Raw genomic sequence first — 14,564 nt, 5'->3', positions numbered from 1 at the left:
ATAAAAGGAGAAAATATGTATTAGGAGATGAGTTTTACCTACTCCTATTAAATAATGATTCATAAGCCTCTGCTGCTTCGATCTTTGACTGGTTCCTTTCAACAACATGCAGTAAATCATTTTTCACATGCATTAACTGTTGTACTGTGTCAAAGCTAATTTTCAGATATTTTTTTTGCAAGCCAGACAGATGGTTTTTCTGCATTGAAATAAGCAAGTTAGTAAATCATAATGAGCCAAGAAGTAGAAAAAAAATAAATTATCACAGACCACCAATTAAAATTTGATGAGATAGGTCTTAATATAAAATGAATGCAGCCCACAAACCAAACATGATTAGTAAGCAATTTACATGAACGTGGAGAGATTATCTAACTTGATAGAAATTAACAATTCTATAAGTTGAAGATTGCATGACACCAATATTAACTTTCACATGGACATACATTAGCACGCACATGTACATATGCATGTAACAGTACAATTGCCTCTTCTAGTTCCTGGAGCAAGTGGGTTAAAAATAAAGATGCACAAAGTGCATATGCACATCTTATGTGCCACACATTTATGGGAATTGAAAATTAAGTGAACTTCAAAAAGGACCTTCCAGCATCTTCTGTTAGATAGTGCATACACAGAAAATGCAACAACTGCAGCAATCATAAAGTGACAGTGAATTGTTATTGGATTGATGGAAAAGGTGAAACAAGGACAGTGATTAAATATTTTGAGTCACAATTTAGAGCCAACAGTTAAATCAGAAAGGGAATCGTTTATTTCAACACTTAATGGGGAAGAATGGAAGTGGCTAGAGCCTTGAAGGATCTTTTTGGGTCTAAGGAAATCAGAATGTCCATGTTTTTACTTGATGATGAAAAGTTTCGCGTGATAAATCTATTACTGTATTAACAAAAGAAATGAACTACATATATCATCTACAACATTTCAGCTCAATCAATAATGCATCATGTACAGTTGACACTAAACGGACCTATAAACAGCACATCTATCACTATTTTTGGTCATACACAACATTTGAAGTGTTCCTGACAATCATGTTGAGAGAAATCACGTTAGTGATGCTTATCAAACATTTCCTATCTAATGGCAGTTTCTTTGACACCAAAAGAATTGAGTTCAAAAATTAGGATACAGAAGCTAGATTCTGAACCAAGGGGGTAGCAAAGACTAATATGAACAAAATATGCTTGCTAAACACTCCCTATCTAATAGCAGTTTCTTTTACATCAAAAAAATGGAGTTTTGTTAGGGTACAGAAGCTAGACTCCCAACCAGGCAAGCATGGATTGAAATGAACAAAATATCACTTCAATCAAGTTTAAAGGAAAAAAATAAAGAAGTGATTGCAGTCGTCAAATTCATATACATAATTTGCAACCTTAACATGGTATGAAGCAAAACATAAAGTCTGACAACTATACTATCAAAAAGAATGCATGTCGCTGTTTACCATGAAGACTGGCAAAAAGAATACTTGGAGGATGACACTCTCTTCAAAAGTGCATGGCTATATATAGACATGAAGCAAGCAGGCACACATGTACCCTCAAGAAGATTTTGAAAGGTGGTTTAATCAAGAAATTCTTCACAGTATACTTTTAAAAGAAAAAGTAAAAATTCCCTCTGGAAATTATCTTTCATGGAAAATATCATGACAACTCAAATGGGAAATTGAATTTTGCACAGGACTTTGAAATTTTTCTATTTTAAAAAATAAACTTCCTACATAGAACAAACACATAAAAAGATAGACGTAATTTATACACGCACACATTACGATACAAACATATATTGGAAAATATGAATTTAAATCCAGTCATTTTAGTTTGAAGTTAGCAGTAATCAAGTGGTTTAATTGACAAAACACCCTCAAGATTTAAGCTTTCTTCAAAACTATTTATTAATTTTTTAGGGGGGGGGGGGGGGGGGGGAAGAGAGAGAGAGAGAGAGAGTAAAAGTAAGACAAGTCTTTTAAAAACTAACAAAAATATACTCTATTAGTTTGTAAAAGTGACATTTTACCTTTAGAAGATACAAGAATTTTTCAAAAGTGCAATCGTCTTAAGGGGGTTTTGTTAATTTAAGCAAAGAACACTACTAACATTAAGCCAAAATGCATTAAACTTAGATTAACCACACATACATATATGTATGTATATGTATATGAGACAGAGGTGGGAGGGAACATGCCCAAGATGTAATTTGATGCCTAATCCATTCCAATAAGGTACCAATTAAATCGTTCAAAAAATAAAAAAAATAAAAAGTACCAAGTCAAGGTCTTCTTTCTCTATAATCTCTATATCCGATATTTTTCCTTCGTAGCGCCTCCAAAGATGTGCTTCAACATCCAATTCAGTTCTCTCCTAAATCATACAAAACAAAGCAACTATTTCATCAAAACATCAATGGGTTGCCTAGGTAGTACTTTGCAGAACGGATACAAGACTGAGCATGTGCTCATGCAAACATGTAAATGCACACATATTTCCAATGGTGATAACGTGCGCATGCAAATACATGCAAGTGATTACTGAGAACCCATGAGCTATGTCAGATGGATACTCGGTTTTGATAGCCGTAGTGTATCCCTTTGCATATAAAACATATTGGAAACAACACAAAAAATGGCTGAATACCCGTATCCACCATTGTATCCATGTGACAAAGCCCATGAGCTACTAAGCTACTGTATAAAATTAAAATTCATTCATCATGAAGCCAATACAATTATGTAAGAATTGTAACACTCTTGCCTTTGTAGCAGCATATAAATAAGGAGAAAACCTATATTTGGATTTGAAAGTAGACCCATCCTGTAAAAGCCATAAAGAAACCAAATGTTTAAAAATAACTTTTATACACAAAAAAATAATGGTCAGAAATCTGAACTAAATTTTGAAGTGACAAGCATCACAAAACCACTGGATCATTATAATATCTAATGAGTTCTGAAACTTCACCTGCGAAACAAAGTAAAGATCCACACAGCTGTATGTTTTGTTACTGTCTCGATTTTCCAATGATGACTGCATGTCACAAACAGAGCATTGTTAACTAATCAAAGGAACAATGTTTAGCTGGTATATGTTATATGAAATGAGCAACTTGTAGCAGGATTCCTGGAGGCATGTCATGTGTAGCTCCAACCAGACCAGTGAGCTTGCTGGATGGCATACAACAACAAGTACGCCTTCATCCCAAAACAATTGGGGTCGGCGATGTGAACCAAAAAAGAAAATCATTCTGGGTCTTCCACATGAATCCTTCTCCTCCAATCATTTTTATCCAATGCCATGTCCTCGGTGAGGTTCAAAGCATTCTTATCCTTTCCTATCATCTTCATCCAAGTCTTCCTAGGCCTACCCCGACCTCTTTTAACTAATATATTTTCTCATTTTTCCATCCCTCTAACTGGAGCATCATTAGGCCTTCGCCGAATATGTCCAAACCACCGTAAACGATTCTCTCTCATCTTATTTTCAATGGGTGCAATGCCTACCTTCTTACGTATCTCCTTGTTCCGAATCTTATCTTTTATTGTATTTCCACACATCCATCTAAGCATATGCATCTCAGCTACACTCATTTTTTTAATATGATGTCTCTTGGCAACCCAACATTCCGTACCATATAGTAAAGTGGGTCTAATAGTCATCCTATAAAACTTTCCCTTCAACCGCAATGGCATTCTACGATCGCACAACACTCCAGTTGCACTTTTTCATTTCATTCACCCAACCTTTATCCTATGATTTACATCTTCATCAATTTCTCCATACTTTTGAATGATAGATTCCAAATATTTGAAACAATCATCCACCGGTATTTCATGCTCACCAAGCTTCACTACACTCTCATCACTACTTCGTTGCTTACTAAACCGACATTCCATATATTTTGTCTTACTCTTACGCAACTTAAAACCTCTTGCTTCCAATGTCTGTCTCCATAATTCTAACTTAGCATTAACCCCAGCTCTAGACTCATCAATCAAAACAATATTATCAGCAAACAACATACACCACGGCACATTTTCTCGAATTGATCTCGTAAGCTCATCCATCACTATAGTAAATAGGAAAGGGCTTAAAGCAGATCCTTGATGTAACCCAACCGTTATAGGAAAATAGACCCCTCTACAAGTGCGGACATTGGTTACTACTCCTTCGTACATATCTTTAATTATACTAATGTACTTGAGAGAAACATTTTTCTTCATCATTGTCCACCAGAGAACACGTCCCTAGGTACTCTATCGTATGTCTTTTCTTAATCAATAAAAATCATATGCAAATCTTTGTTCCTCTCTCTATATTTCTCAATAAGGTGTCTAAGAAGATATATAGCTTTCATAGTTGATCTTTCAGGCATGAAACCAAATTGATTCTCCGATATCATGACAGCATTCCTCAACCTAGACTCAATCACCCTCTCCCAAAGTTTCATAGTATGACTCATGAGTAAAAGCATTCTCCGATATCATGACAACCTTGCTGGATGGCATGACAAGTAAAAATTGAAGGAAACGAGGAAAAGGTACCGACAAAGCTCCATCTTTTAATAACGACAACAATTTGCAAATTGAGGTTTAACATATGGACTAGAGAGTTACCTCATACAATGGATAATAAATACGATCGGATAACATAAAGGAAAAGAATAAGGATACATAACAATGAAAACTAACTAGCTGTAGTTTTTTAACCTCTAGAACTTCAACATAGGCAACAAAGGAACCACGTATCATCAAAACAGGTAGCCTATTAAGCGAGAGAAAAGCTTCAGCATCGCTTCAAAGGGATGAACTCCAGAAGAGGGCCGCTCAACTCAAGTTTTGAGCCCCTTTGATTGCATCGCGTGCCACTAGCAGATCTGGCGTAACATGAAGAAAAAGACAAACTAAACGTTTCCTCGTGTGAGTTGGAGCAGTTTACGAAGACGTACAAGTGCAATGCTTTTACAGCAATCTATCGAAGCAATGTCTCGTAAACGATACACGAGTTTGGGCAAGAAAAGACTCACGGATGAGAAGGAGAGTAGCCACCCGAGTCTGGTTTCCCCTTCGGAGAACAACTCAAACCCCAGCTTGGCCTCGAGCTCCTCCTCGGCATTCCGGAGGAACTTCGACTTCGCTTGACTCCTCGACGGCCCACGGTCCGTTCTTCTGCCTTCTCCGCTCATGGCCCCCTCGATCGATTGCCGAGCCCTGACGGATTGGAAATAGCCAAGAAAACCCTAGGGCTCTTCCCTTTTCTTCAAAGCAAATTTTCTTTTGAGATAGAGAGAGAGTGAGCGTTTTCCCGCGCTTTCGCGCTCCCCTCTATTTGTGGAGGGTGTTGTGTGTTCTCCCCCGAAGACACATGGTTTGCTACATGCGTCACGGTGGGTCACGATGGTGGCGGCCTCTAGTCGGCGCTCGTACGGAGGGGAGACACGGGAACGACACAGGAAAGAAAAGGGGAGAAGAAGAAAATGGGAAATGGAAACAGAGGAGGAGACGGTGGTGGTCACGGCGGCGCCGCGGCTCCGGACGATCGGCAAACGGGGAAGGAAGGAGAAGGAGGTGACGGCGGTGACAGCCGCGCTGGTCTCCCGCAGGCGCCCAAACTGACACTTCACGGCGGTGGCTCACCCGACTTCCGGCGTCAGCGGTGGAGGGTTTCGGAAGAGAGGGAATCGCCGAAATGGTGAGGCGATGTCGCAGGTTCCGGCAACGACACGGCTTGCAACTGAGATGCCCTCAGGTCGGCTCTCGAATGGAGAAGGAACGAAGGAGAAAGGATGTGAGAAGAGGGGTTGGCTGGGGGTGTCAGCGACGACGCTGCTCAGGCAAAAGAGAAGAGGGAGGAGGTGGCGCCGCAGACAGGCCTCTCAGCGGCGGCACACAGCGGCGAGAGAGATCGAGTAAGGGAAGAAGGAGGAGGTGAAGGAGAGAACTCCGGCGGCGGGCGGCGGTTGCGCGCGAGGATGAAACAGAAAGGCCAAAGAATTAGCGTTTTACGGGGGGGGGGGGGTATCGGGTCCGATTTGGACCTGGTTTGGGTCCGACCCGAAGAGCACAAGAAAAAATGACAATAAATAAATATATATATATATATATTAAAAAAATACGAACAAAGGTCATTTAAAATTTAAACCAGGATTTTCAAGTATAAATATGATAATAATAAATTTAATTCAATTAAAGGTTAATCATCCTATTTTAGACAAAATCTTGATTTTGAAGTTGATATTCTATTAAATTAAAATGTTTTCAAACCAATTTTATGAACCAAATATCCTTTTTACAATAATATTTTGAGAATCATTAAAATATCTCTAGTTAAGTTTGGAACACCTCAAAAATGCTTAAATGAGTTTGTGAATCATTAAAACGATTAAATTGAATATTTTAATAATATTTTATTTACGTAAATTATTGAAATGACTATGTTACCCTTCTTTATCAAGAAGATCAATTTAAGCATATAAAACATGTCAAAATTACAATAAAGGATGAAAATACATTTTTAAACTCGAATTAAAGTGATTTGTTTATTTATTTTCTCTTGAAAATTTACATGTTTTACATCCTACCCCCCTTAAAAGAAATCTCGTCCTCGGAATTTTTACTCGAATACAAATAAAGGAGGGTACTTCTCTCTCATTCTCACTTCGGGTTCTCAAGTGCACTCATCTGTACCATGATGTTGTCAAAGAACCTTGACAAAGGAGATGGTCCTAGTCCGTAAATTCTGTTATTTCCTGTCAACAATGTGAATTGGTCTCTCGATAATAGATAGGTCTTCCTAAATATCTACATCATCGTACTGATGGACGTGAGAAGGATTGTAAACATACTTCTTGAGCATGGACACGTGAAAAATCTCGTGAATCTGCGAGTACTACGTTGGTAACTCCACGCGATAGGCTACCTTGTCAATCTTTTCTAAAACCCTTAAAGGACTGATACACCTTGGATTGAGTTTACCCTTCTTACCAAAACGAAAAATGCTCTTCGTAGGAGAGATGTTGACGAACACCAGGTCATCAACCTCGAAAGTAAGCTCTCTACGATGATGATCTGCGTAGCTCTCCTAACGACTATGTGTTGTGCTTAAATGATCATGAATAATTCACACAAGATTTGTATACTACTGAACTGTCATACGCGACTCTACACTGTGGTTAGTGACATCATCCCAGTAAACAGGCGATCTACATGGCCTCCCATAGAGTGCCTCGTAGGGTACCATGTCAATGCTCGCATGATAACTATTGTTATATGTGAACTCTGTGAGAATCACGTGACTATCTCAAACGCCTATCCAATCTAAAGTACATGCCTGAAGCATATCCTCGAGGGTTTGAATGGTCCTTTCAGACTGACCATCAGTACGAGGGTGAAATGTCGTGCTAAACTTTAGCCTCATACCCAAATTTGCTGAAGCTAACCCCAAAAATGTGAGGTAAAACGAGTATCACGATCAGATATAATCGATATAGGCATGCCATGATCTGCCAAACTCTCAAGAGTCTGAATATCCCGAATAGGCAAGAAATATGTTGACTCGGTCAATCTATCAACGATTACCCAAATGGCATCATGGCGACGATGAGTCTTGGGTAGTCTCACGATAAAATCCAGAATGATATCTTCTACTCACTTACTTATGAGTCTTAAGAGATGAAACAACATGATATTCCAAAGAAGGTCTAAACACATGATAAACAATCTCAAGACAATCAGGTCATGATAGGACCATTGTGCCCTCTAAACAATGAATAACGGCATAGTGCATGTAAAGTCAAACTATGTTGGGGATGGCATCCAAAATAATCATGCCAAGCATAAAAAGATTTGCTGACAAATTTTGCAAACCAACTCAACTGACAAAATTGGTAAATAATAAGCACATATACAGTATCCCCAATAGGATTGCTAACATTGGGCACATGCTTTAAAGATTCTACAAGCAACTCTAACTTACTAGCAGAACGAGTAGGCATAGAGAAACGTTTCACTTCATTATCAAATATCACCATAGCAACTTGACCCACAACCAGAACAATGCCTTTGATCAAATCACATCTTGCTTATGCCGTCTAGACAAACAAGCAATCACGCATAAAACAATAGTGAGTTCTAGTATATTATTAGGTTTTTCAGCAAACATCAAACCATGTTTTCATATCTATAACAACATAATATGCAAGTATATCTCAACAACAATTATATATCTGATATCATATCGACGAAGGCGGTCTTGCTCGCTACTTGAGGTCACTCTTACCCATGCTCTAATACCAACTCTAAAGTCCCTAAAAAATCTAATCTTTTAAATACTTTTCCAAACCCCAAAATTTTAGAAAAATTTAAAACTTTTTATTTATACAAACAATTCACTTAGTTTCCAAAAGTAATATGCCAACAAGTTTATCTATGGCCATATTTATACCGTTCAAAATACTAGACAACCCACTTGAGCGCAAGCACGCGTGTATATTAGCCTCCTAGTATCAAATCCAATACGAAATCATCCATATACACACATTGATTGAGACTATTACTCTAAGGGCTTCTCACACGTGAAAAAAAAATGTGAAAGATAAAATGTATTAAGATTAAAGATAATTGAGGAGTTACATAAAAATTTAAAGCTCTAAACCATATGCAAGACATAATAAGAATGAAAAGACAAAATTTTAAAAATGCTTTTATTCTAAAAAGATTACACTTCTTTAAATACATGGATTCAGACAAAAAGTAAAATACACACAAGTTTTTAACTCTCTCAAAACTTTTGCTTGATCCCTCAAGGAATCGTACTAGGTAAGAGTGGAGCATTCAACCACGCAGCAATCCACGCTTTGCTTCAATCCTCCACGAGGTTATCTGAAAATATTATAGGGCACCAACCACGTGCTCATTGAAAACCAAAACTATACTTGAAGAATGCAATTTAAGCTGAAATGATGCAATTAAGTGAAATTCTCATCATTTTAGAAATGAGAGTTAAGAGAATCCACGACATAGCAAGAGCATGATATTCATTCACATAAAGCCTCATTCATAATTACATCATTTGTGTGCATGAGAACTCAAGTTCATTCACATTTAATTAATGACATTCAATTTCGCATTCATTCATATACATGATAATCATTTACATAAATGAATAAAACTAACTGTTTGTAACATACTCCAAAGTGAAGCAAAAATATAAGCTATCATGCAATGCTATCATTCACTTTCTTTATGCTCAAAAGAAAAGATGGTCATGTCAAACTTATGACTAAGGCATGCATTATTTCAATTACATATTCACATGTCATTTATCAAAATATTTATGAACTTATAATTCAAATATCAAAATGAAACATGTCTTATCTTGACCCTTCCCATGTGCCTCGCACAAACAAGCACCTCACGTGCATCAACCAAGCCCTTGGCTTGTCACAACAGGTCAAATCATATTACCAAGCATAAACATATTTTTTTCATTCACATGTAACAAAATTTATATGCAATAATCATGCAAGCTTAAAAACCTTTACATATTCATAATATATGAGTATGCATATGGAAGCAGTTATCCTAAAATTCTAATTAATTGTTTATCTTGTTATTCAAACTCATCTGTTACTAAAGAGGGTATAAACATTCAGAAATAATCATAGGAATATTCATTATTCTATGTATTTTTATCACCCTCATATAGCTTAACTGAGTCTTTCCCGAGCGATTCAACCCTGCAGCGCAGCGGTTGGGAGAACAAACTCATGGTCACACGTTTTGACAGCATTAGAACACATATATGCATAATTAAATCACTATGATTTTTTTTAATAGCCTTAGAACACATATATAAGTGATTGAATAACTATGAATTTTTTTTGACAACGTTAGAAGACATATATGCATGATTGAATCACTATGATTTTTTTTACAACCTTATAACACAGATATGCATGATTTAAACACTATGAAGATTTTTTGACAGCCTTAGAACACATATATGCATGATTGAATCACTATTAAAATTTTTTTATAGCCTTAAAACACATATATGCATGATTGAATCACTATGATTTTTTTTCACAGCATTAGAACAATATATGCATGATTGAATAACTATGATTTTTTTTTTACAACTTCAGAACACATATATGCATGATTGAATCAACTATGATTTTTTTTTACAACATTAGAACACATATATGCATGATTGAATCAGTACAAATTTTTTTTGACAGTCTTAGAACACATATATGCATGATTGAGTCACTATTAAATTTGTTTGACAACCTTAGAACACATATATGCATGATCAAATCACTATGATTTTTTTTGACAGCATTAGAACATATATATGCATGATTGAATCACTATGATTTTTTTTACAGTCGTAGAACATATATATGCATGATTGAATCACTACTAAATTTTTTTGGCAGCCATACAACACATATATGCATGATTGAATCAGTATGATTTTTTTTTACAACCTTAGAACACATATATGCATGATTGAATCACTATAAAAAAAAATTGATGACATTAGAACACATATAAGCATGATTGAATGACTATAAAATTTGTTTGACAGCCTTAGAACACATATATGCATGATTGAATCACTATGATTTTTTTTTGACAGCCTTGAAACACATATATGCTTGATTGAATCACTATGAATTTTTTTTGATAGTATTAGATCACATATATTCATGATTGAATCACTGTGAATTTTTTTTGACAGCATTAAAACACATATATGCATGATTGAATCACTATGAATTTTTTTTTATAGCCTTAGAACACATATTTGCATGATTGAATCACTATGTTTTTTTTTTACAGCCTTAGAACACATACATGCATGATTGAATCATTATGAATTTTTTTTGACAGCCGTAGAACACATATATGCATGATTGAATCACTATGAATTTTTTTTGACAGCCTTAAAACACATATATGATTGATTGAATCACTATGAAATTTTTTTGAGATCATTAGAACACATATATCCATGATTAAATCACTATGATATTTTTTTTGACAGCCTTAGAACACATATATAAGTGATTGAATAACTATGATTTTTTTTATAACCTTAGAAGACATATGCATGATTGAATCACTATGATTTTTTTTTACAACCTTAGAACACATATATGCATGATTTAATCACTATGAAGTTTTCTTGACAGCCTTAGAACACATATATGTCTTGATTGAATCACTATAAAAATTTTTTGACAACATTAGAACACATATTGCATGATTAAAACACTGTGAATTTTTTTTACAGCCTTAATACACATATATAAGTGATTGAATAACTGTTAATTTTTTTTTGACAACCTTAGAACACATATATGCATGATTCAATCACTATGAAATTTTTTTGACAACCTTAGAACACATATATGTTTAACATAAAACGCAATTTCATGAACTATTATGCATGCATTGATAATTCAATATTTTTGTATGTAACACCATCACACAATGATATTTAGAAAGATGAAATCACATTAAAAAACACGATACATTCATTTTAAGCATGTTTTCATGATACAATTTCACCTGGAAAGCATAAACAAATTGAAATAACTTTATGCAAACATGGATAGTCATGTCAAATATTGCCAAACATGTACTTCCAGCAAACACACTCCAATATTCCGCTAACTACAACCATGACTAACATGGTATCTGAACTAAAAAAATATGAGAACTTCTATTTTCATATATTTAAATCATGCTCCGCATGATCTCAAAACTCCAACAAAATAGTCCTAGATATCCATAATTAAGTGAGTGTGTGTGCAGAAAAGTGTTGCATCAAAAAAATTAAACAATATATGATGTGCTTGCATCACTTACTCACTACGGGTATTTACCCGATTTGCATGCTTTTGCATTTGCATTTTTTTCTTTCTTTTTGCATGACATTTTAAGCCGCATGCAATGCTTAGCATTAGGCATCACACATTTTGCTTTGATATGCACCTGCAATGTACATTTATATAGGCAATATAATGCAATTTATAACATTTAGATTCATATCATATAACATGAATAACATTTTAAAAACTTTAGTTTAAGAATCCAACCTTTTTTATGCGACGAAAAGTAAAATGAAACTCAAAGTACTGAAAGTCCAGTGCAAGTGCTACACGATGCAATCTACTCGTCCCTCTCACAAGGAGAGAGCACTACAACTGCATACACAATGACCAACTTGTCTAGATACGATCTCGCACATGAGCGATATAAAAAAAATAAACTTTGGTAACCTAATTTGCGAAACCCCGAAGCGTTACCCTAACAAGTCCAAAACAGATTGAACAACTATGTAGTGCAGCTCCATAGGCTACACGTTGCTCTGTGCATCACCCCAATGATGATACAACCATCGAGATAATCGATTTCAACTAAATATACACTCATTGGAACCAAAACCAACCCAAAGGAACAAAAATGGATCTGACAATGCAAAGGATACCCCCTGTTGTCCCGCAACAACAACCCTGCATGATTCCCAATGTTGGGAATCAACACACAAATGAGGCGTTCACCAAAACACAGAAAAAAAAAACTCAAAAGAGGTTTAAAGCAGCCAAACAGTAAACAATAATTCAAAACTAGCGCATATATGCAGTTCAACTTGAAAAGAAAATGATCCTGATCGATTAGGGACTCGGGTTTTTCTAAGCGGGTAATATGCAAACATTTGAGAAAACCTTGATTAAGGTCATGCGGCTAAGGACAGAAGGACAATCTAAATGACATTTTATGAAGCAATGAAATCCCTGGTTGGGGCCATTCTTCTGACAAAAATAAAGGTCAGGCCACCTACGGTGGCTCGGGTTCTACCCAGGTCAGTGAAATCTCTCACAGAAAATGAAAATTACTATTAACTGGTCTACTTACGATCACAGATGGAATGAAAAACAAGATGGATTTCGTAAATTGCTTATAGAGAACCACCCTGGTTCTCATAATTTGAAAGGAAAAAGGGGCTCACTATCCCCAATGCATAAACCCTATCAAAAGTTTAAGGAACTCCATCTGTAATGTATAGAGAGAGGACGAGTTACCTAACAAAAGTTGGGCCTCCCGATGGTGTGGCGCTGATGTCCTGCAAGCAGAGGAACTGATGGCGAGGGTGGTCAGCGACAACACAAAACCATCGCCACACACCAAAAGTAGGAAAGGCAGTGAGGGTTACAAAAGTGGCACATAGAGAAATAAGGGAAGAGGGAAGGAGAAAGGAAGGGAAGGTCGGTGATGGCTCGCAATGGTGGTGCCCTTCAGCAAGCAGGGGTGTCGGCGATGATGCAGCTCCAGCGATGGTTGACGACGATGGCATCTGACTGCGGACGAGAAAGGGGAGAAGGTGTCATGGTGGGTCATGATGGTGGTGGTCTTCAGTAGGCACTCGGATGGAGGGGAGACACCGAAATGACACTGGAAAGAAAAGGGAAGAAGATAAAAGGAAATAGAAACAAAGGAGGTGACAATGGTGGTCACGGCGGTGCCGCAACTCCGGTCGATCGGCAAATGGGGAAGGAAGGAGGAGGTCACAACAGTGAAAGTCACGTTGGTCTCTGGCAAGCGCCCAAACTGGCACTTCATGGAGGTGGCTCACCCGACTTTCGGCGGCAGCGGTGGAGGGTTTCGAAACAGAGGGAATCGCCAAAATGGTGAGGCGATATCGCAGGTTTCAACAATGACACGACTCGTAACTGAGATGCCCTCACGTTGACTCTCGAATGGAGAAGGAACGAAGGACAAAGGAGGTGAGAAGAGGGGTCGGCTGGGGGTGTTAGCGACGACGTTGCTTTGACGAGATTGCAGACGGAGAAAAGCAAAAGAGAAGAGGGAGGAGGTGGTGCCACAGATAGGGCTCTCAGTGGTGGCACACAATGGCAAGAGAGATGGAGTGAGGGAAGGAGGAGGAGGTGAAGGAGAGAACTCAGACAGCGGTTGCGTGCTCAAGATGAAACAGAAAGGGAAAGAAAGGGGCTCACATTAGGGTTTGACAGGGGGGTTATCGGGTTTGATTCAAACCCGGTTCGGGCCTGACCCAAAGGGCACAAGAAAAAAATTGAATATATATATATATATATATACATTAAAAAAGATAAACAAGTCATTTAAAATTTAAACCGGGATTTTCATGATGAAATGGGTCAAGTATAAATATGATAATAATAAATTTAATTCAATTAAAGGTTAATAATCCTATTTTAGACAAAATCTTGATTTTAAAGTTGATATTCTATTGAATTAAAATGTTTTCAAACCAATTTTATGAACCAAATATTTTTTTTATGAAAATATTTTGAGAACCATTAAAATATCCCCCATTAAGTTTGAAACACCTAAAAAATGCATAAATGAGTTTGTGAATCATTAAAATGATTAAATTTAATATTTTAATAATAATTTATTTACGTAAAATATTAAAATGACCATGTTACCCTTCTTTGTCAGAAAAATCAATTTAAGCATATAAAACACATCAAAATTACAATAAAGGATG

The 14,564-nt window shown here is 36.6% G+C and overlaps 1 protein-coding gene across 4 annotated transcripts in view; it reads right to left on the bottom strand.

Moving 5' to 3' along the window:
- The window catches only part of LOC149831313 (DNA polymerase epsilon catalytic subunit A-like), a 154,462-nt gene extending 148,475 nt beyond the window's left edge, over nt 1-5,987 (bottom strand). For 3 of the 4 annotated variants that reach the window (XM_090013810.1, XM_090013811.1, XM_090013813.1), the window contains exons 1-5: nt 5,047-5,987; nt 2,985-3,050; nt 2,778-2,837; nt 2,292-2,387; nt 39-199 (exon numbers count right to left, since the gene is read on the bottom strand). In XM_090013810.1, the coding sequence (XP_089869936.1) occupies nt 39-199; nt 2,292-2,387; nt 2,778-2,837; nt 2,985-3,050; nt 5,047-5,205 (542 nt within the window). In that variant the 5' untranslated portion in view covers nt 5,206-5,987. The other variant, XM_090013812.1, reaches the window with a different exon arrangement.
- Between the last annotated feature and the right edge of the window lie 8,577 nt (nt 5,988-14,564).

Source organism: Nuphar pumila, chromosome 7 (assembly GCF_984573655.1).
Source record: "Nuphar pumila chromosome 7, dmNupPumi1.hap1.1, whole genome shotgun sequence".
Taxonomy (NCBI): domain Eukaryota; kingdom Viridiplantae; phylum Streptophyta; class Magnoliopsida; order Nymphaeales; family Nymphaeaceae; genus Nuphar; species Nuphar pumila.
Note: the sequence above shows the minus strand (reverse complement) of the source record. Positions and strands in the feature narration are given on the sequence as shown.